Source organism: Hyla sarda, chromosome 2 (assembly GCF_029499605.1).
Source record: "Hyla sarda isolate aHylSar1 chromosome 2, aHylSar1.hap1, whole genome shotgun sequence".
NCBI classification, from domain to species: domain Eukaryota; kingdom Metazoa; phylum Chordata; class Amphibia; order Anura; family Hylidae; genus Hyla; species Hyla sarda.
This window is the reverse complement of record NC_079190.1, coordinates 494,303,795-494,326,335: the sequence shown is the minus strand read 5'-3', so window position 1 is coordinate 494,326,335 and position 22,541 is coordinate 494,303,795. Positions and strand designations below refer to the sequence as shown.

The 22,541-nt window shown below is 42.0% G+C and overlaps 1 protein-coding gene across 3 annotated transcripts in view; it reads left to right on the top strand.

The window, feature by feature from the left end:
- Nucleotides 1-22,541, top strand: part of DSCAM (DS cell adhesion molecule) — a 586,110-nt gene that overhangs the window by 451,261 nt on the left and 112,308 nt on the right. For 2 of the 3 annotated variants that reach the window (XM_056559697.1, XM_056559696.1), the window contains exons 25-26: nt 2,691-2,879; nt 11,300-11,590. In XM_056559697.1, coding sequence (XP_056415672.1) covers nt 2,691-2,879; nt 11,300-11,590 — 480 coding nt within the window. Of the gene's footprint in view, nt 1-2,690; nt 2,916-11,299; nt 11,591-22,541 lie in introns of all 3 variants that reach the window. The other variant, XM_056559695.1, reaches the window with a different exon arrangement.

The following is a 22,541-nucleotide window of genomic DNA, read 5'->3' as shown; positions in this document are numbered from 1 at the left end:
AGCACCCCTTTAATTAGTTTCTTAGAAAATATGTAACTGACTCCTATAGACATGAATGGAGGAGCGTGACGGGACGTGATGTCTCCTCCTGGGAAACACAGAGGTTTCCAAGACTGAAGCAGCTGCCCCACATAGAATGCCGAGACCATCCCTTAGACTTCTATTGTAATCTTGTCTCGCTTAGGGTGCTTTACTCCCGGCTTATCTAGCGATTGGTCAGGGTCTGAACACACTGACCGACTGATCAAAACTTTTGACATTTCTTCAATATGCCAAAAGTTTTTTTAAATAATACCAAACCAAATATAAACCAAATATAAAAAATGAAAGCAACATGCACCATACATTTGTCAAAAGTCAACTTGCATGGTTAATCCTTGAGCAATGGCGTACATAGAAGAATCGGGCCCCATAGCAAATATCGCAATGGGCCTCAGATTATGGAGTCTGATTTTGCCCCCCAGGATATTGGGGTCTGGTGTCAATACTCCCTTATATTATTTTGCTCATAATGCGGTTCTCTGGAGAGAGGAGTCTTGACAGCAGAGGACACGATGGAGACCGGGAAGCTTTTGGCTCCTTCGAATGACAAGACTCCTTACCTACGTCTTGGTGATGGCTTTGTTCCTCCAGTATTAGATCATTTCTCTTAGAAGCCCTGTCAAGATGTTATTTTCTGCTGTTCACAAGAAGCAATAACATCAGAGGAAACGCTCCGACGCCTCCCGAAACAGAATAACATTAGACGTCTCTTCCTTTTGATATCTTGTGTTTGGGTGCCGGGGGTTTCTCAAATTTGTGGTCACGAATCTTATGGAGAAAATATGTTTTGGTTGTAAACCCTCTTCATGACTTTGTCCTAACGTTAGCATGGGAGCGGCACTGACCTCATTGTGTCATTCAAGGTAGAACATGGAAGCATAAGACCTTGCACCCCATTGAGAAGCTCTTTAAGGGGGATTACAGAACTATAGTTCAGACCAGTGGTCTCCAAACTGTGGTTCTCGAGGTCTTGCAAAACTACAACTCCCAACATGCTGGGAGTTGTAGTTTTGCAACATCTGGAAGCCCATTGGTTGGAAAACACTGGTTTAAACCAAGACCAGACCAGATTTATGGCACAATTTGCACCAAAAATTGAATCTGGACCAGTATTTGCATTATTGTAAGCCTTGGATGCAAATTGAAGCTAGGTGGTAGACGTCTAGACAACCCCTTAGGCCTTGTTCACACGGCTGTCTGGGCATGCAACATCTGGTTGGGAAACACTTACCTAAGCTGTCCCATTGGCATGAATGGGAAACGTGTCTGGGCATGCTCGGTGACCTTTGAAGAGGTCATTCTACAGTTAGGGGAAGGCTGATCTGTGAGCAACAGCTTTTGTGTGTACCTCTGTTATCTATACATCGGTGTCACCTTTCACTGTATTCCTGTCTGTGCTGATAAGGAGGAGAATTCTGGGAGGGGACCTTTACAGAACAGGAAGTCTCAACTTTCAGCCTTGTGGCCACAATGGGAACTGCAATATTTCAGGATTATTTTAAATTATAGATAATAAAATAGAAAATTAAAACAGACAAACAAAAATAATGCCAAAAATTCTTTTAAATATATGGTTAACATAAAAACTTGTTTTAAATGGTAGGACTTTTTTTATTTTTTATTGAATCATCCATTATAATAATAATAAAAAACAATACATAGAGGGACTAGCGCCGTAATGCCTCGGCATTCCCAGGACAGTTTTTCTTTATTATGGAAGAACAAAGACAGCTTGGGATAAAATCCAACACTCCGGTCCAGCAGTAAAGTGTGAACAGCTGCGTCTGCTGAAATTAATTACGTTTCTGCAAATCCTGATCCAGAGTTATTAAAGGAAACTTTTTTTGTGGATGTTCCAGCATTTTAGAGTTCACAGCTTCATCACATTTTATGCAATTATGGTGCTTTGAATATCTGATATCATTTAGAGTTTAGAGTTGCATATTGTGCATTGGGACCCAGAAGCTTTAGGTTAGGCCTATAAACCTATAGGGCAGTGCTTCCCAACAAGGGTGCCTCCAGCTGTTGTCAAACTACAACTCCCAGCAAGCCCGGACAGCCTTTGGCTGTCTGGGCTTGTAGTTTTGCAACATCTGGAGGCACCCTGGTTGGGAAGCGCTGCTATAGGGTGTTAAAACAAAATGCAACTACTGAGCTCTTTCTATTTTCTGTTGTCTTTTTATTTATTTATTTATTTATTTGTACACTATTATGGGGCCAGGCATCTTGCCTGAAAAATAGGCAACAGTAGTCTATAACTGCCCCATTGATATGAATGGGAAAGGTGTCTGGGCGTGCTCGGTGACTAGGTCCTTCCATAAGGAGGGGGAGGCTGAGCTGTGAGCAACAGCTATTGCATGTACCAATGTATCTATACTTTGGTGTCACCTTTCACTGTACTCTTGCATGTTATGATAAACACGACACTGCTGGGAAGGCATATGAACAGAAAAAGAAGTCTCAGCTTAGTTTTAGGCCTAGTGGCCAGAATGGGAACTGCAAGATTTCTGCATTTTTTTTTTTAAGAAGCAATAAAGCACTATAAATTCTTAAAAAATATTTAACATAAAGGGAAAAGGAAGTTTTTTTGATTTGACGTGTGCCCTATCGTATATTGACTCATCATGTGGTTGTTTCTCGCCTTACAGGTTACATACTTCAGTATTCGGAGGATAACAGCGAACAATGGGGCAGCTTTCCCATCAGTCCCAGCGAACGTTCTTACCGCTTGGAAACTCTGAAATGCGGCACTTGGTACAAGTTTACTTTGACCGCCCAGAACGGAGTGGGACCGGGACGCATCAGTGAGATCATAGAGGCAAAAACCCTTGGGAAAGGTACTGGAGTCTTGTCCTGCCCATCCAAAGCAGGAAGTAATTATGCGTTATCCAGATATTTATTTATTTTTTACCCTTTTCTATGAATTATGTGAAATTCCTTTTTGAAAGTTACCTTTTGCTGATGTGATAACTTTTGTATTTATTTGGCTGTATATTATGCATAGAATAAAGGGCCTAATATTCTGGATCTGGCATAGGTTTACCCCATCACCCTTACTATGATGCTTTGTCCAATCCCTTAGAAGATCCCCAAGAAGATGTCCAACAAAACAAATTTATCCCCGATCTGGTGGGATCCCCCGCAATCTCCCATACGGGGCTCTGCTCTGCTAATGTGCGTTTTGTACCCAGCACGTCAGCTGGTCAAAACACGCCCCCTCCATTCATCTCTATGGGAGAGACTGAGAACGCTGTGTATCCACCTCTCCCATAGATGTGATCAGGGCTGTGAAGTGGGTAGATAAAGGGTCCGACTCTGCAGTTTTTTGTACTTCCGAATCCGACTCATCTGTATTAATATGCGAATGTATTTATAAACACTTACAGTTGAATCCAAGAAGCTGTTCCACCAAGTTCTTCTAAGCTCTTCTAGCAGAGAGAGGTAGTTGGGCAGAAGCTGCTGCCTTCTCCTTTTTGTGTGCTGATCTGCTGCTGAAGATAGGGCAGTGGGAGGATCCAGGAAGGGGCATTTATTATAAAACATGATTTCCTTAGTAGAATCCCATAGTCATGTTTAAAGTTTAAGCTAACAGTCGGAGTTTACAAGTTTTTATAGCCTTAGCTGAATGGCAGCAGTTTTTCCAATGGTTTACAGCTTCAGTCTTGAACTATTGACCCTCCATTCCCTTCACTTATACAAGTGTCTCTAGTCCTGCAAAAAACATATGTACTTAATCCCTTATCAGTGAGAGGTGAGGTTACCCATGGGTTCCCTGTAACAGCAGAACACAACACTATGGAAAGTATAAGTATTGCCGCTCCTAATTGTGCGTTGCGTGCCATATAGTGAAGCACATGTAAAGCTTCTTCACGGTCACTTAACATGTTTGTTTTGCGGTTACATGAGGCACTGCATGCATTGGTCTTTATTCTTACAGTAGAGAAGTCATTAATTATAACTTTTTGTGAATTGGGATATTTAAACTTGCTTTTTTTTTATTCCAATCTAAATTTAGTAGGCGTCTGAGTCGGTGCATTGTTTGCCGACTCAGACTCCAGGTACCCAAAATTTCGTCCAACTCCTCGACTCCGACTCCACAAAACTGGATGTGATGGAGGAGGTGTGTTTCAACCAGCTGACATGCTTGGTGAGAAACGTCATTTCCTAAAGCAGAGCTGGGGCCGAACCAGGATCCCACTGGTCGGACCACCCGCGATCAGGCTGACCCAAACCACTCATCTCTCCCAAGGACCCCATACGCATGCATGGCCGGCTGTTAATGGGGAAAAGGAAAAAAGTTACTGCCAGACACCCCTGATAGCAGGTTGTCTTCTCGAGAACAAAGGGATCAGGTATTTTGAGGTTCCAACAATCTCCACAGACCAAAAGAAAAACAGCAGAGCCAGACAGTTAAATCATACTTTACCTTGACGGTGGTCTGGTGTCAGGATGTTTAAAATTCCAGGGCAATCTCTGCGGCCTGAGTGTAACTCGATCAGGAGATACACCGGAAGTCCCATGTTAGCCTATAGGACTTCCGGTACATCTCCTGATCATGTTATCCTTGGGCTGTGGAGAATGTCCAGGAGTTTTAAATAAACTACCGCTGGACCAACTTCATGGTAAAATATGATTTAACTGCCTGGCAGGCAGGTACAGAAAAAAGTTAGTGCGGGGAGCAGAGCCAGGGGACGGGCAGGGTAGAGAATATTTATTGCTGGCTGAGAGAAGAATGGGGGGTGGGGGGGGAGAAGACATCACTGTGGGGACAGGGAGAGGGCATGGCAGCGCTGCAGTGAGGAGAGCAGAGAGGAAGAGCAGCCTATCACTGCTAAGGCTTCTTCAGGAGACTGGATGCCACCCAGCTTTCCCAGTCTCTTGAAGAGCGTTGCATTTCTTTTTCCACAACTTTTTTTTATAGGAAGACTGGGAAATGCTGAGTACTCTGCTGTGTATATAGTAAAGGTTTTATTTTAATGTTTAGTCCTTACTCTATTCCTGTCATAATGTAATAATGTTTCACTTCAGAAGATCTCCTAATGGATATATATGAAGTGCATTGGCTACCGTATTTTTGTTCCGTCAACTCGATTTGCGGTAATAGACTTTGTGACTTTAAGAGGCCGCAATTATTTTTGGCACAGTCTGCCGCTGTATCTTATTTTTTCTCTATAAATCTTATTTGGTGGCAATAAATATTTATGCGCTCGCTGTGTAAGCCTGCATACATTTTCCTGGGTCAGGTATTGTTTGCTTGCATTCAGCATTGATATATCCCGTTTGCACTTCTTGGAAAGTAGAGCATCGTTTTGTGTTCTGTACATTGAGTCGCATTAAGAAGTAATTCTTCTCTTCCTCTGACCTTTATTCTCTATCTTTTATTGCTTTTCTTGTTGCAAATATTAAAGGGTTTGTTTAGGATAAGAAATACATGTCTTTTTTTTCCCCCTCCAGAAGCAATGTTATACCTGTCCGTAGGTTGTATGCGACATTGCAGCTATTCATTTTAATGACGATAAAAAGCAATACCAGACTCAGACCATGGACAGTTGTGGCGCTGTTTCTAGAAGAGAGGAGACGTGGGTTTATATATTCTGTACACCCTATTTCAGTCTGTTACATGATTTACTAAGCTCAGATCACATGACAAATTCTAAAGTGTCAACCTGGTTGGCTTCATTACCTTCTAACTCTTTAAAAAGGAGTATTCCAGTTTTTTTTCTCGATTTGACCGCTACAGGGGCTAAGAATTTAGTGTAGTTCATAATATAGTGTCTGTACCAGTGTTTGATGGTGGTCTCGCAACTCTTATGTGATCTTTGCCCCAAAGTTTATTTTTAGCAGTGTACAAAATTTGTGTCGTCTCACATTTTTTCAGGCTGCAGTATGGCCCGAGACATTACATCACTAGTCAGGTGTTCAAATGAAGCAAAAGAAAGCAAAGTCGGTGACTCACCAGAATGTCTTCGGCACTTTATTGTACACTCACATAATGCGTACAGAGGGAGACGGACATACAGGGGGGTGTTACAGCTAGGCGGCGACAGCAGCCGTTTCACACAATACTCGTGCTTCTTCTGGCCTCATAGCAGGTATGGACAACGATACATATAAACAGGTGAGAGATTAATTCAATCCAATCACCAATAGTTTGCCATTACACCATGTGACTAGCGACTTCAAGAGAGGGAGGTAACTAAAACACAATACCTATAACGTACACATGGAGAAGAAAAAGATTTCGCACTCACCGGAAACCAAATTGCAGCTTTATTCAGGAATTATAACATCAGCAAGCAAGATGTGAGCAGCGTTCCAAAGTAGCTTGGGGTCAAGTGAGTGGGCGAGTGGATCACAGGTGTTGGACGTATGTAGTAGGGCAACGAATTGTTTCACGTCATAGGTGATGCTTCATCCGGCCTCTCTGAGGGGGGAGTTCCCTGAGTTTATATACATGTGCACTAATGGAAAACCCCTTAGCAATGGAAATAAACAAAATAGTGTATTAAAGATACAAAACAGTTGAAAAACTTCAATGCATAATTAAAATATACTAACAACATAGGGAAACAATGCCAAATCACAACGTGCAGCAACTAAAGAATAGGACCGAAATTTTTATAGGAATTGGGAAAAATCACTGGGCTCGTTAAGACCCAGGGCTCCAGTGGCATCCAAACTTGGCCTCTTGGGCTCCTGTGTCGCGGTCTGTCCCAGTCCTAGAACCCATGAATTTAAATTCAGCAGACTTACTGCCATGACTATCTTTTATATGGGAAATGAAACGAGTTGATCTGTGCATATGAATAAAAATATATATATACCTATTCTAAAAACATATTAGAAACGCACTGCCATCTCTACTTTGTCGTTCAGTCCATGGGGACCTGTTGCATTGGTTTTCAAAAACCAGTATGTTTCTCGCTGCAATAGTCTTTTATCGATCATGATTCCTGGTTTAGCATATACTCTTTCTATACCCACAAAGCGCAGTGCTTCAGGGTTACCTCCATGGGCTTCCACTACGTGGGAAATCAGGCGAGGGGCACCCTTAATTGTACAAAGAGAATAAAAATGTTCACGAATACAAACAAAAAGTTGCCTGATAGTTTTTCCCACGTAGTAGAATAAAAAGAAAAAAACATGGCTGGATAACTACGTGCCTCAGGGAAACCATCAGTGTAAAACTTGTAATTTCTGCAGGTATAACCTAGGATCTAAACACTTGCGTATGGGCCAAGTATATCATCCTGTAACAGAGTTAATTACATGTCTGTCCATATACGTTGTTTACTTTATCAGGCAACTTTTTGTTCCTATTCGTGGACAAAGAAGTGCTGAAGCGATCCTGGTGAGTCGCCGACTTTGCTTTCTTTTGCTTCTACTGTGTTCCATGGATTTTTTAGAGTCAGAGCACCGCCACTCTTATCTAGAGCAGTGATCCAGCTTTCCAAAGTCCGTATATCTAGGCTGAAAGGACTTAGCAGTGCCGAGCTACTCTCCTTTTGTTTTAGGTTTTCAAATGAGCCTGTCTGTACTTCAATGGGTATAGGGACCGCTGGGTGGGAAGGAGATCATTCTGCAGAAAATTGTAGTTTTGCAACAGATAGAGGCACCTTGGTCATAAAACACTTGGCTATTGTTTACAGCACAGCATGGAAGGCAGCTCATTTGTGCTTCAATGGGTGGGGTGGTTGATGTATGGGAGGGATAAAAGTAAACTCATGCTTACAAACAAGGAATCCTGGGACTTTTAGTTGGAGGGAGGGCATTCCAACAGGAAATAGCCATTTTACATAAATAAATCAGCAGCTTTATAGTGGACTCACAACACAACCATTTAGCTCCAAGACAAGCACATATCCTCCCTAAGCATGTCCATTACAGTCTGGCAGGTAAGTACTTAACTCACCTTATGGTGGATAACCCCTTTATAACAGTGGTCAACAGTTGTCTGGGCATGCTAGGGGTTGTAGTTTTGCAACATCTGGAGGTCCACAGTTAGGCAACCAAGTCTGTATAATTTATTGATATATATATATATATATTTTTTTTTTAATATTCGGGTACATAGAGTTTGATCATTCAGATTAACCTTGAGTAAAGCGAGGTGGATAGGCGATCAACCACATGCTCCTGGAAAACTCCTTTAAAGAGAATCTGACACCCTGTTCACCCACACTAACCCAATAAATTGGGTTATAGTACAGGGGAACAGCTTTTCAAAGAGGGATCACTTACCTAACTCTGTTTAGCATATGCCGAGTTCTGGCACTGTAATCTTCAGCTGCATTGCGCTCCAGCATGTAATGAAGGCAGGGAGCCAGCTCCCCTGCCTCCTCCATATTTTTTGTCCACCCCGCTCCTTTCATTACTATGCTAATTAAGGCCACAGATAAGCGCACAGAGAGCACATCGCTCACCTGTAGCATTTATTAGCATATTAATGAAGGGGGCCAGCAGATAAGGAATATGGAGGAGACAGGGGAGCGGAGTGAGCCGGCTCCCTGCCTCTGTTGCGCCCTGGATAGAAATGGCAGCTTAAAGATTACAGTGCCAGAACTCTGCATATTCTCAACGGATTTATGTAAGTGATTCCTCTTTGTAAAGCTGTTCAGCCGCACTATAATCCAGGATATTGGGTTTAGTGTAGGAGAACAGAGTGTCAGATTCTCTTTAAGGATTGCACAGAGCCCATCTAACTCAGTGGGTTGTCTGCAAATTGCAAGATAGGGTTGGTCCTCCAAAGTGAGAGACACTCTTTTTTAACCACTCTGGTTGTGAGATGATGATCCTGAACAGAGGACCCTGCTCCCGTTCTTTGTTGACTGGAAATGTTTATTTTTTTTACCTAGACGACCTCTTTAACTTCATAATTAGAGCAAAACTGATTTCAACTGAGGCAACACCAGAACAAAGTGGGCAGCACCCAACAATGATTAAACCTCTAACAGTGAAGGAACCCTTTGAGGTTGAAGCTATGGGCCTGGGAGGGAGGCCAAGGTAGGCCCAACTGGCGTACTCCCTGCAGGGTTTTAGTGTGACTTGTTCCACCTTCCTTGGCCTCCCTGTGAGATGTCGACTACAAGGGAACACTCAGCAAGTTATTCTCTTTGGTATAGAGAGTTCCCGGATGAGATTGGATTTTCTCACCTGTAACTGCATAACAATGGATAAGATATAATACTATGACAGCTGCCGTCTCTCTACTCATGGTCTACAGTTATGTAATGGAGCGTGAGAGTCACTACTTTCTGATGCTATAAATAATAGGCACCTGACTGATATCAGCCTATGGCCCATTAACCATGATTATGAAGCCAGTAAGAAATGATAATCACGTTACATATAGAAAAGGAAACTTTCTGAAAATAAACTTCTCTTGCTAATATTTCTCTTAAAGGGATATTCCGGTAATAATGAGTTATTATTAAATCGGAGCAATGTACTCTGCAGTATGTATGCCGGACCACTGCTCCATTCTAACCTAAAACCTGGGTATGGGGATAAGTTTGATTACCAGAGGTAGGACCCCCACCCTAACAATTTCAAGTGGAATACCCCTTCAACATTTCTAAAATATATTTTAAAGTACTTTCCACTGAGCATCAACCTTGGGAATAGTCTAATTTGTTGGTCACATTTGATCCAGTTATTTTGGCCTTTTGTTCAAGTTATTCCATCTATGGATTTCTAAGGAGACCTCTGTGAAAGTAGCAATGGATGAGTTAAAGGGAAGAAGTCAACATTTTGCATTCAGTCGAGGAATCTCTGCTTGAATATATATATATATATATATATATATATATATATATATCTTTAGTTTAACCACATTAGGGCTCTAGGGGGTATGGTATACTATATATTATATATGTATCCACTTTATGGCTACATAGATTAATGAAGGAGCCAATGTATGGAGGCCAGTGGTGGCATCCATGTATGCAGATCAATGGAGGCATCCAAGTATGGCGATCAGTGCAGATGTTTTTAGATCAAGGGTTGCATCTGTTTATGGACATCACTGGATGTAAAGGGATTAGGGAATGCTTCCATTTATGAAGATTAGTGTAGTTGTTCATGTATGGAGATCAATCAAGGTCCCCATGAAGGAGATTAGTGAAGGTATCCATGCACAAAGATCAATGGAGGCACCTATGTTCATAGATCACTGGAGATGTCCATGTATAGAGCTGGAGGTGTCCATGAATGGAGATCCGTGGAGGTTTCCATGTATGGTGATCAGCGGAGGAGTCTTGGCCTAAACAAAGGCTTCGGCATCCATCTATTAAGATCTGGGGATGCCTCTATGTATGGAGATCAAGGGTGGGGTCCATTTATGGTGATCAGGTGAAGAGTTTATTTATGGAGATCATTTGAGGTGTCTATGTTAAAGGGGTACTCCACTGCTCAGCGTTTGGAACAAATTGTTCCGAACGCTGGAAACGGCGCCGGGAGCTTGTGATGTCATAGCCCCGTCCCCTCAATGCGAGTCTATGGGAGGGGGCGTGACGGCTGTCACGCCCCCTCCCATAGACTTGCATTGAGGGGACGGGGCATCATGAGGGGCGGGGCTTTGACATCACGAGCACCCGGCCCCAGCGTTCGGAACAGTTTGTTCCAAACGCTGAGCAGCAGAGTACCCCTTTAAGGTGGCAATCTATGGAGACCAGAGGAGGTGTCCATGTACAGAGATCAATGGAGGTGTTTATCTATGGAGATCTTAAGTCAAACTCATATATGACCTTTGGTGGACAAGTCTATCTTAATTGTAAAGCTATCTACTGTAAATTTTGAATTTTTTTACCTTTTTTCACAAGGAATTGGTTTTCCGTAAATGCTACGTATCTATTAAAATATGTTTGATAAATACAAGGCACACAATTTTAGGAACTTAAAGGGGTTGTCTGGTTAAGAAAAGAACAACATTTCTTCTCTACTAGAAAGGCGTCTCTCATTAAGAGCTATCTGTCTCTGGAGGACTCAGCATGTCTGTGTATTATATAGAAAGCCAATGGGCATCGTGTAATGCTTCATCTTCCCTGTGGGGGTGCTGCAGGGAATCTGTACACTTGTCGTTAGCCTCCCACATAGACCACAGTTAATCAGTGGAGGTTGTGGGACAGCAGATGGTTCCCCCAATGATCTGTTTATTTTTGGGAGAACACCCTAACCAGTTTTATAATGCATAATGATTTTTTAATTATTGCTTATTGTTTTTAGTAATGACAAGTTCTCTCTTTCTGTCTTCTTCCAGAACCCCAATTTTCGAAGGAGCAAGATCTGTTTGCCAGTGTTAATAGCACACGAGTGAGACTCAATCTGATTGGTTGGAATGATGGAGGGTGCCCAATCACATCTTTTAACCTTGAGTACCGACCGTTTGGCACCACGGTGTGGACCCTGGCACAGAGGACGTCCCTGTCTAAATCATATATTCTGTATGACCTGCAGGAGGCGATGTGGTATGAACTGCAGATGAGAGTGTGCAACAGTGCTGGCTGTGCCGAGAAACAGGCCAATTTTGCAACGCTGAATTATGATGGCAGTAAGTAGTGTATGAGTACTATTCGTAGTATTTAGTGATGGATGTAAGATTCTTTTGGATTATAAAATGTATTTTTATAGCTTGTGAATATTAAAGGAGTACTCCAGTGTCTGATCGTGGGGGCTCTGACCCCTGGAGAACCCCCCCCACCCCCCTATGATCTCTTACACGGCAACCCGGCAGTCTCCAGGAAAGGAGTGTGTCCCCTCCATGTATCTTTATTGGAGAGTCAGAATGCTGTATCTCTGGCACATCCACAGAGATACATGGAGGGGGCGTGTTGGGCGCCACTTTGTGCGGGGGCAACACGCCCCCTTCCTGTGGACTGCCAGGGTGCCGTGCAGTAGATTGCAGGGGGTCCCAGCGGTCGTAGCCTCTGTGACCAGACACATATCCTCTATCTTTTGCATAGCGGATACGTGTTCCTGCTCAGGAGTACTACTTTTTATAAAACTTACAATAATAAGTAACCTAAACATGCTGTATATTCTACTGTGGAAATTCCCCTTTTATTCTTACACATGGGAGCATTATAGAAGTTACTGTATATTCCTTTACATAGAAGTATTAGATTAGTAAGAGTATATTTATCCAAATAGGAGTTATATAATAGTAGTTATATTCTTGCATATGTGGTTGCCCAGTACGGGATGGTGGTGCCCCATATCTTTTTTCACAATTCTTATGTGATTTTCACCCCAATATTTATTTTTAACAGCATACAAATGACTGTTGTCTCAGATATTTCCCAGGTTGCAATGCGGCCGAGACCTGACTCACTAGTCAGCTGATGACAGGGAGCCTGTCTGCTTCAATGGGTGGAGGGATCACTTGGTGGGAGAGAGATCAATCTGCAACTAATCAGCAACAGCTGTAGGCACCCTGATTGAAAACCACAGGTCTTTTGAATGGATGCAGCTCATTTATGTTTCAATAGGTGGGGTGGCTGATGTGAGGAAAATTGAATTATTGGACTTGTAGTCAAAAAAAGTAAAGTCAAACAGGAATTACCAGTTCACAAATAGCTAGACACAATGTTATGGTAATCTCACAACAAGACAAGCGCATGTCCATTACTGTCTGCCAGGTACATATTAAAATCACTTTATGGTGGATAACCCCTTTAAGTGCAAGTAAGCTAAACCTGCAATAATTGTCAGTCACCAGTCAAGTCGTCTGTCTAGTCAACGTGGCCTGCACTAAATTACCCAGTCCTACTACAAGTCCCAGCGAGCCTGCAAGGTCTCTGAGTCACTGGTCACCTCCTTGGGCCCTGGCAGAACTGTAAAGACTTTACCTACTGTCTACCCTTAGCAAAGTTACCGTTGTCCGTAACTTGGCGTCGGAGTCTTTATTGCCCCTGTGCCTAGCCCAGGATCGAGAGGTATACCTTTTGGTGGTAAACCACGCCCTGGCGTCAAGGGGTTAATACCATCTGCCCCTAGGGTAACAACATCTGCCCTGCACCTCACACCGCGCCACATATATATATATATATATATATATATATATATATTCTTGTATGTAGGAGCAGTATTATAGTAGTTATATTCTTGTATATAGGAGACAGTATTATAGTAGTTATATTCTTGTATATAGGGGGCAGTATTATAGTAGTTATATTCTTGTATATAGGAGCAGTATTATAGTAGTTATATTCTTGTATATAGGAGCAGTATTATAGTAGTTATATTCTTGTATATAGGAGCAGTATTATAGTAGTTATATTCTTGTATATAGGGGGCAGTATTATAGTAGTTATATTCTTGTATATAGGAGCAGTATTATAGTAGTTATATTCTTGTATATAGGAGCAGTATTATAGTAGTTATATTCTTGTATATAGGGGGCAGTATTATAGTAGTTATATTCTTGTATATAGGGGGCAGTATTATAGTAGTTATATTCTTGTATATAGGAGCAGTATTATAGTAGTTATATTCTTGTATATAGGAGACAGTATTATAGTAGTTATATTCTTGTATATAGGAGACAGTATTATAGTAGTTATATTCTTGTATATAGGGGGCAGTATTATAGTAGTTATATTCTTGTATATAGGAGCAGTATTATAGTAGTTATATTCTTGTATATAGGAGCAGTATTATAGTAGTTATATTATTGTATATAGGAGACAGTATTATAGTAGTTATATTCTTGTATATAGGGGCAGTTTTATAGTAGTTATATTCTTGTATATAGAGGCAGTATTATAGTAGTTATATTCTTGTATATAGGAGACAGTATTACAGTAGTTATATTCTTGTATATAGGAGCAGTATTATAGTAGTTATATTCTTGTATATAGGAGCAGTATTATAGTAGTTATATTCTTGTATATAGAGGCAGTATTATAGTAGTTATATTCTTGTATATAGGAGCAGTATTATAGTAGTTATATTATTGTATATAGGAGACAGTATTATAGTAGTTATATTCTTGTATATAGGGGCAGTATTATAGTAGTTATATTCTTGTATATAGGAGCAGTATTATAGTAGTTATATTCTTGTATATAGGAGCAGTATTATAGTAGTTATATTATTGTATATAGGAGACAGTATTATAGTAGTTATATTCTTGTATATAGGGGCAGTATTATAGTAGTTATATTCTTGTATATAGAGGCAGTATTATAGTAGTTATATTCTTGTATATAGAGGCAGTATTATAGTAGTTATATTCTTGTATATAGGAGACAGTGTTATAGTAGTTATATTCTTGTATATAGGAGCAGTATTATAGTAGTTATATTCTTGTATATAGGAGCAGTATTATAGTAGTTATATTCTTGTATATAGAGGCAGTATTATAGTAGTTATATTCTTGTATATAGGAGCAGTATTATAGTAGTTATATTATTGTATATAGGAGACAGTATTATAGTAGTTATATTCTTGTATATAGGAGCAGTATTATAGTAGTTATATTCTTGTATATAGGAGCAGTATTATAGTAGTTATATTCTTGTATATAGGGGGCAGTATTATAGTAGTTATATTCTTGTATATAGGAGCAGTATTATAGTAGTTATATTCTTGTATATAGGAGCAGTATTATAGTAGTTATATTCTTGTATATAGGAGACAGTATTATAGTAGTTATATTCTTGTATGTAGAGGCAGTATTATAGTAGTTATATTCTTGTATATAGAGGCAGTATTATAGTAGTTATATTCTTGTATATAGGAGACAGTGTTATAGTAGTTATATTCTTGTATATAGGAGCAGTATTATAGTAGTTATATTCTTGTATATAGGAGCAGTATTATAGTAGTTATATTCTTGTATATAGAGGCAGTATTATAGTAGTTATATTCTTGTATATAGGAGCAGTATTATAGTAGTTATATTATTGTATATAGGAGACAGTATTATAGTAGTTATATTCTTGTATATAGGGGCAGTATTATAGTAGTTATATTCTTGTATATAGGAGCAGTATTATAGTAGTTATATTCTTGTATATAGAGGCAGTATTATAGTAGTTATATTCTTGTATATAGGAGGCAGTATTATAGTAGTTATATTCTTGTATGTAGAGGCAGTATTATAGTAGTTATATTCTTGTATATAGGAGCAGTATTAAAGTAGTTATATTCTTGTATATAGGAGGCAGTATTATAGTACTTATATTCTTGTATATAGGAGTAGTATTATAGTAGTTATATTCTTGTATATAGGAGCAGTAGTATAGTAGTTATATTCTTGTATATAGGATCAGTATTATAGAAGTTATATTCTTGTATATAGGGGGCAGTATTATAGTAGTTACATTCTCGTATATAGGGGACAGTATTATAGTAGTTATATTCTTGTATATAGGAGCAGTATTATAGTAGTTATATTCTTGTATATAGGAGCAGTATTAAAGTAGTTATATTCTTGTATATAGGAGCAGTATTATAGTAGTTATATTCTTGTACATATAGGACTGTATTATCCTAGTTAGAAATTTGTTTTTGTTTAATTACCTTTAACTTTGAATGTTTACTGTACTATTGATGTTAGTTTTAACTGGAATTGCACTTTAAATGTTAATAATTAAACTAGAGTAAGACAATAGCTTTTACTTTCAGAGAATTTAGTCAGAGAGTTGACATTCTGAAAACAGAAATACCGTAAGTTGACTTGGCAATTTTTTGTCTTCTTGACAGTTTAAGTGCTGAATGCAAAAATAGTAGGGTGACAGCCAAGAGCGTGCGCGGCATTTTGGCAGACCGTGTGGCTCATTTGGGGCCCTCGTAGAAACAAGGTCCCTTCCTGGTTGGTCCCATTCATTTTTCTATTAATAAGAAACTGTGCAGAATTCCTTTCTCTAGGGAACTACATTGTCAGCGAATCAATAGAGGAAGTATAGACCAATGGGTCATGGAAAGAAAGGGAAAAAACACCAGATCTTTCTGTCCTGGGGGCCAAAACAGACACCATAATGAGAGGGCCTATTTTAGTATTTGCTATGGAGTCCCCTTTCTTCGGTGTATGCCACTGCTGACAGATCTTGAAGATTCTAGGCCCCATTGCAAAATCTGGAACATATTAAATTCCATATAGCCCTTATATACAAATGAAGCCTAACAAGCAATACCCTATCACTGGCTTAGACTGGTAGGAGCTTGGAGTCACTGCTGTAGGACTCCCAGGAATAGGTTGTTGTTACAGTCCTTCCAGATGGACAGGAGTTGTCCAGACTGGATAATTCCTTCAATTATCAACTTCATCTTCTGTCTATCTTTAAAGGGGTTCTCCACACCTAGACATCTTATCCCCTATCAAAAGGATAGGGGATAAGATATCTGATCGCGAGGGTCCCGTCGCTGGGGACCCCGCGATCTCCCTCCTACACCCAACGTTCGTTTAGAGTGTGGGGTGCAGCACTGGAGGCTCGTGACATCACGTCCACGCCCCCTCAATGCAAGTCTATGGGAGGGGGTGTGACATCCGTCACACCCCCTCCCATATACTTGCATTGAGGGGACGTGGCCTTGACCTCATGAGCAGAGCGTGCCTGTGACGTCACAAGCCTCCACCCCACATCACCAATCGCTCCGTGCATCAGATGTCTGGGGTGCCGCAGCCGAGATTACGGGGGTCCCCAGCGGCGGGACCCCGACGATCAGACATCTTATCTCCTATCCTTTGGATAGGGGATATGATGTCTAGGAGCGGAATACCCCTTTAAGCAAAAATGGGGAAAATTCCTTGGTGGAGCAAAAGTTCCAACTAATATTTCCGGAATATTCTTCCAACTTTATGCAATCAGACTCCTTCAGAAAGCAAAGTTTTCATGTACATAATAATTTCCGCTCCTAGCAAAAGAAATAAAGAAAACCGCAGAAGTTTGGTTTCCGCCATTTGTCCAGACAATCCATCAAAACACCTAATTGTATTTTATAAATGCGATTTCGGTGCCTCCAGTGGGAGGTGTAATAGGACGTCGCCTGGCATCGCTCCGGAGCCAGAGCTGGATCTTCTGCAGTCACACACAAAACTGAAGTATTTGCTTTGCTTAAATTCCATTTGTCTCTTCTCGTGATCGGCTTTGAAATGTTCCCGGAGTCCCGTTGAACTGTAAGATTTATGATGGTGATTACTGTGTTTGATGCTGGTGATGAGCTAATGGAGATCAATGGGTCTGATACTGTACAAAGGGCTGGGAAATCTCTGCAGAGAGTCCTGAATGTGCCGGGAAGGCTGTGGGATCAGACCACCGCGTAATGCGCCACTTTCATCTATTTTATCTTCTCAGTTTCCGATTCTGTATATAGTAATTGGTGGAGAAAAATATGTGGAGGGTGAGTGACCGTTCTCTGTACCATCGTGGGATTTGTTGTAGCCATCCTATTCATACCATCCTAATTTTTAGGATATGTTAATAGCTGCCAGCTTGACACCATGCTACTCTTACTACCTACTGTATGTGTTCCTTTTTGGGAGAAGGCAGTTGACTATTTGTTTCTTGGGACTGCCGTATTTATAATATTCTGTTCATGGGAGATAAGGGTTGCCATCTTCCTATCTCCCCCCCCCCCCCCCCTGATGATCGCTCTTTTGCATTTTGTCGCCCCTGTACTGTGCTTTAACATTATGCCCTTACGTATTCTTCCCTTTTTAAAGGGGTACTCTGCCCCTAGACATCTTATCCCCTATCCAAAGAATAGGGTATAAGATGTCTGATCGCGGGGGCTCGCTGCTGGGGACCCCCCGCGAGGCACCCCAGACATCCAGTGCACAGAATGAACTTCGCTCTGTGCCGGATGACTGGCTATGTTGGGCGGTGGCTCGTGACGTCACAGCCACGCCCCGCTCGGGATGTCATGGCCATGCCCCCTCAATGCAAGTCTATGGGAGGGGGCGTGGCGGCTAACTGGCGATGCGGGGCAGAGGCTCGTGACGTCACCGCCACACCCTGCTCGTGACATCACGACCATGCCCCCTCAATGCAAGTCTATGGGAGGGGGCGTGGCGGCCGTCACGCCCCCTCCCATTGACTTGCATTTAGGGGGCATGGCCGCGACATCGCGAGCGTGGGTGTGGCCGTGATGTCACGAGCCTTCAATGCTGCACCCGACGCTCTAAACGAATGGCGGGTGCAGCTGGGAGATTGCTGGGGACCTCAGCGGCGGGAACCCTGAGATCAGACATCTTATCCCCTATCCTTTAGATGGCAGAGTACCCCTTTAAGGCATATGCCTTCTTGCCCATTTGTTCCTGATATCCAGAGTTCCGCCTGCATCGCTGGTTGCCAGAAAACAGCATTAGGATGGAAGGATGAGTCCAGCATCAGCACAGGTCATGGCTCTGATGTAGGGACAGTTTTACCATACTGAGTGCTCCACTGTGGTATTAGGGATGGGCCAATAAGAAGATATAGACCCAGATTTATCAAACTCTTGAGAAAAAGTAGAGTGATTTTGCTTCAGTAACCAATCACAGCTCAGCTTTCACTTTACCTCAGCTTGTTAGCTGAGCTGTGATTGGTTGTTGTGATCTCTCCACTTTTTCTCTCACACAGTTTGATAAATCTGGGCCATAGTGTATTAGGTGTTGAGGGTAGAGGGTGGTGCGGCAGTGATTGTATGTAGTGCTAGAAGGCCCTAATGAGTTTATCGCAGAGCATCAGGCCTATTTGCAGGTGCCAGGAGACAAGCGAGTGGGGCGGGCCGATACCAAATGATTGAGGGTCACCGAGTCTTATCGGTGCAGAAAGAGGGTAGACCTGCGAAGAGAAAGGCTATCTGTCCTGGAATGGCCTATTCTCCTAACTATACAGAATAAGTTGGACAGAAAGGGGGACTACTTGAAGAATATAGGGGCCCATGCACACTACCAATTTTCAAAGCAGAATCTGCCTGCAGCAGACTACCATTGATCTCAATGGGATTTTGATGCTTTGCTAAAATATGAAAGTTCTATAGAGGAACTTCCGAGGTGGATCCGGATCCCACCAAAAGAATGAATATGCTTGTTCTTTTGGTGGAATTATGTCAGTAAAAGCCCTTTGTTAAAAAAAAAAAAAAAAAAAAAAAAATTCCTGGAATACCCCTTTAAACATCGTGTTATTCAAATATTGACAACCTGTTTTGGGGATAATTGTTATATTGCTAATGCAGATTATCTTAAATGTTCCATTAAAGAGGCGGTGCGCCATTAAACTGGAACTGTATTTGCCACTGTTAGATTTCAGGTAAGGTTGTGTCTCACACTCCAGGTTATGCATGCAGCTCTGGATGTGACTGGAGTGAAATACAGAAATACCACTTGTTAGATATTACACATCCAATTTCTCTGAAGTTTGGTTTTCATTTAAAGGGGTACTCCACTGCCCCAGCATTCAGAACGCTTTGTTCGGAAAGCTGGGTGCGGGCTGCGGGGGTTATGTGATGTGACGCCACGCCCCCTCAATGCAACTCTATAGGAGGGACCATGGCAGCCGCTACACCCCTTCCTATATACTTGCATTGAGGGTGTGTTGTGACGTCACGACCCACACAGCCTGCACCCAGCGTTCGGAGTAAAATGTTTTGCATGGTGGGGCAGTGGAGTACCCCTGTAAGATTCCATTGATGTATATAATTGAAACAAACTTGACTTTTGAAGAAGATTCTTCATTATTTAAGTTATTTGAAGTCATTGCACTATTGGAAATCCCCATTTATTCAGGCTAGGACATTACCCCAGCTTTATATTATAGAGGAATAATCAGGAGCTTTCATCCTGTGGTGCGGGTGTGTTATATCGGTCTCCAGACACTTGGACTGTAGTAAATTCTTGTAATAAGCAGCAGGTTAATGTTGTGTATGTGAGCAGCATCCCTGCACATATAGTGAATTATGAGGCTATAAGAGCAAGGGCTAAAAATTCATCATAGATACTGGTCAACCATAACATTAAAATCACCTGCCTGATATTGTGCCACCAAACAGCTCTGGCTCAACGATGCATGGACTCCACAATACCTCTGAAGGTGCCCTTTGGTATCTGGTACCAAGGTTTTAGCAGTAGATCCTGTAAGGTGTGAAGTGCGGCTTGAATGGATGGGATTTGTTTCTCCAGCACATCCCACAGATAATCAATCGATTGGAGATCTGGGGAATTTGGAGGCCAAATCACCATTTGTCTCTTTGTCATGTTCTTCAATCCTGAACAATGTCTGCAATGTGGCCGGGGGGCATTATCATGCTGAAAGAGGCCACTTTATTAAGGGGATCCCACTGCCATGAAAAGGGGAGGGCTGCTATGTACAATGTTTAGGATGGTAACACGTGTTACAGTAACATCCACTTAATGCCAAGACCAAGGTTTCCCAGCAGAACATTGCCCATCACACCGCCACCACCAGCTTGTCTTCCTACCATTGTAAATCCTGGTGCCATCTCTTCCCCAGGTAATCGACGAACACACACACTTGGCCATCCACATAATTGAAAATCTAATCCATTAGACCAGGCGCCATCTTCCATTACTCCATGATCAAGACTTAAAGGATATCTGCAGTGTTTGACACTAATACCCTATCCGCAGGATAGGGGAAAAGTGTCTGATCGCAGGGCGTCCGAATGCTGGCATCCCCTGCGATCTACTGTACGGGGCCCTGGCTCTGCCACCTCCTTGTACGGAAGAGGTGGAGATGCTTAGCGCTGTATGAGGGGGCGTGCTGTCGACCTCAGTAAGGACACGCGCATTAGCCGTGCAGATCCACGGCAATGCCAGGTCCCCGTACGGGAGATCACGGGGGGTCCCAGTGGTCGGACCCCCTGCGATCAGACACTTATCCCCTATCCTTTAAAGGTACCACTTCAAGGTACTATTTCAAACACTATGGCCATGTTCACCTGCTTGTCCAGAAGTAAACACTTCAACTTGCCCTCACTATACAAGTAGCTTAATAACAACCACCCAACAAAACAAACTCCAAATACGTTACCGCACACAACTGCCAGTTGTCACTAAGTCTGTTTTTGAAGCTCCAACCTTCCGGAGTAGAAAAACCATCAAAAGGTCCGGTTCCTCTCAGCCTCTTCAGGCAGATTGACTCTCAGCTATCCATTTCGCCCGGTGATCAGCTGTCTTCAGCACCCGTGCTCATTTGGGCCCATCCAAAAATCTGGCATGTCCCAGGAAGCAAAATGAAAGGCGACACTACCAATCCTGCCTTTCATTCCATAAAAATCCAGGAGAGAAAATAGGACCTACCAAAAGTCCCTAGCATCTATACTCTGCTAGAGGATTTAATGGGGTATTCTGCTGCTCAGTGTTTGGAACAAACAGTTTCGAACGCTGGTGCTGGCGCCGGGAGCTCGTGACATCATAGCCCCACCCTCTCATGACATCATGCCCTCCCCCTCAATGCAAGTCTATGGGAGGGGGCGTGACAGTCGTCACGCCCCCTCCCATAGACTTGCATTGAGGGGGTGGGGCGTGATGTCATGAGGGGGCGGGGCTATAATGTCATGAGCTCCCGGCGCCGGCTCCAGCGTTTAACTCTTTACTGAATTTTTCCATCAGCCAGCTCTCCCTGGCCTGAAAACTGGATGTTACATATGACAGGTACTTTGAGGAAAAACAGCAATCCTGTGTATCATATATAGTATATATTCTTATAGTCACTATATGAAGACTTCCAAGTGATTTTCAGATGGACTTTCACATATAGTAGGATATGGTCTGACAAGACAAATTCTGTGCCAATCTCTTTTTTGTGCCGTTATATATTCCATCTTCTGCCTCCAGCTATGAGGGTCTCCATGTGGAACACATTTTTGAAAAGCTTCTCCCTCCGCTCATTTGCTTATTCTACAAGTCATTTAGATACTTTGTGCTTGGCCCCATTATCAATGTCTGCGAGCAGATTTTATCCCATGGACTAATTACAATCGGCGATATTCCGCAATGCCCTTTGTTTTTTCTGCCAGGCATCTTCTACTTATCGTCTTTTATAAGCTGGCGCAATTCAGACACAGATGGTGCCAGCCACCGAGCCATGGCTTTCCCTAGTGGGGCGACATAGTTTCAGCACCAAGATGTGATACTGCTAATAAAAACATAGTAAACACGTAGAGGGCGAAAGTAATATTTTGTCATTGCCTGAGAAATTAGTTTGTATTTTTTGTAGTACATGGTGTCAACTTTAACCATCAACTTTTATCACTTTATACGTTATATATCTGGTCATTTGCGAAGTACTTTACTGCTGTTCTTTAATCACATGAAGCCTCATTGCGCATTCAACTTCTTGTCGGTGTCTTTTTAGTTCCAACTTCACATTTTCTTGGCACCTCCTGCTGGTTCAGTGTTGGTGCAGAACACCACTATTACCTTTAATTTATCCCATACAGGCTATAGGAAAGGGAAAGTGAAAACCCTTCCCACATACTTAAAGGACAACTGTAGTGGTACACTTTTCTATATGCCCGGGCCTCAAAAATAAACAAAATAAACTCATACATAC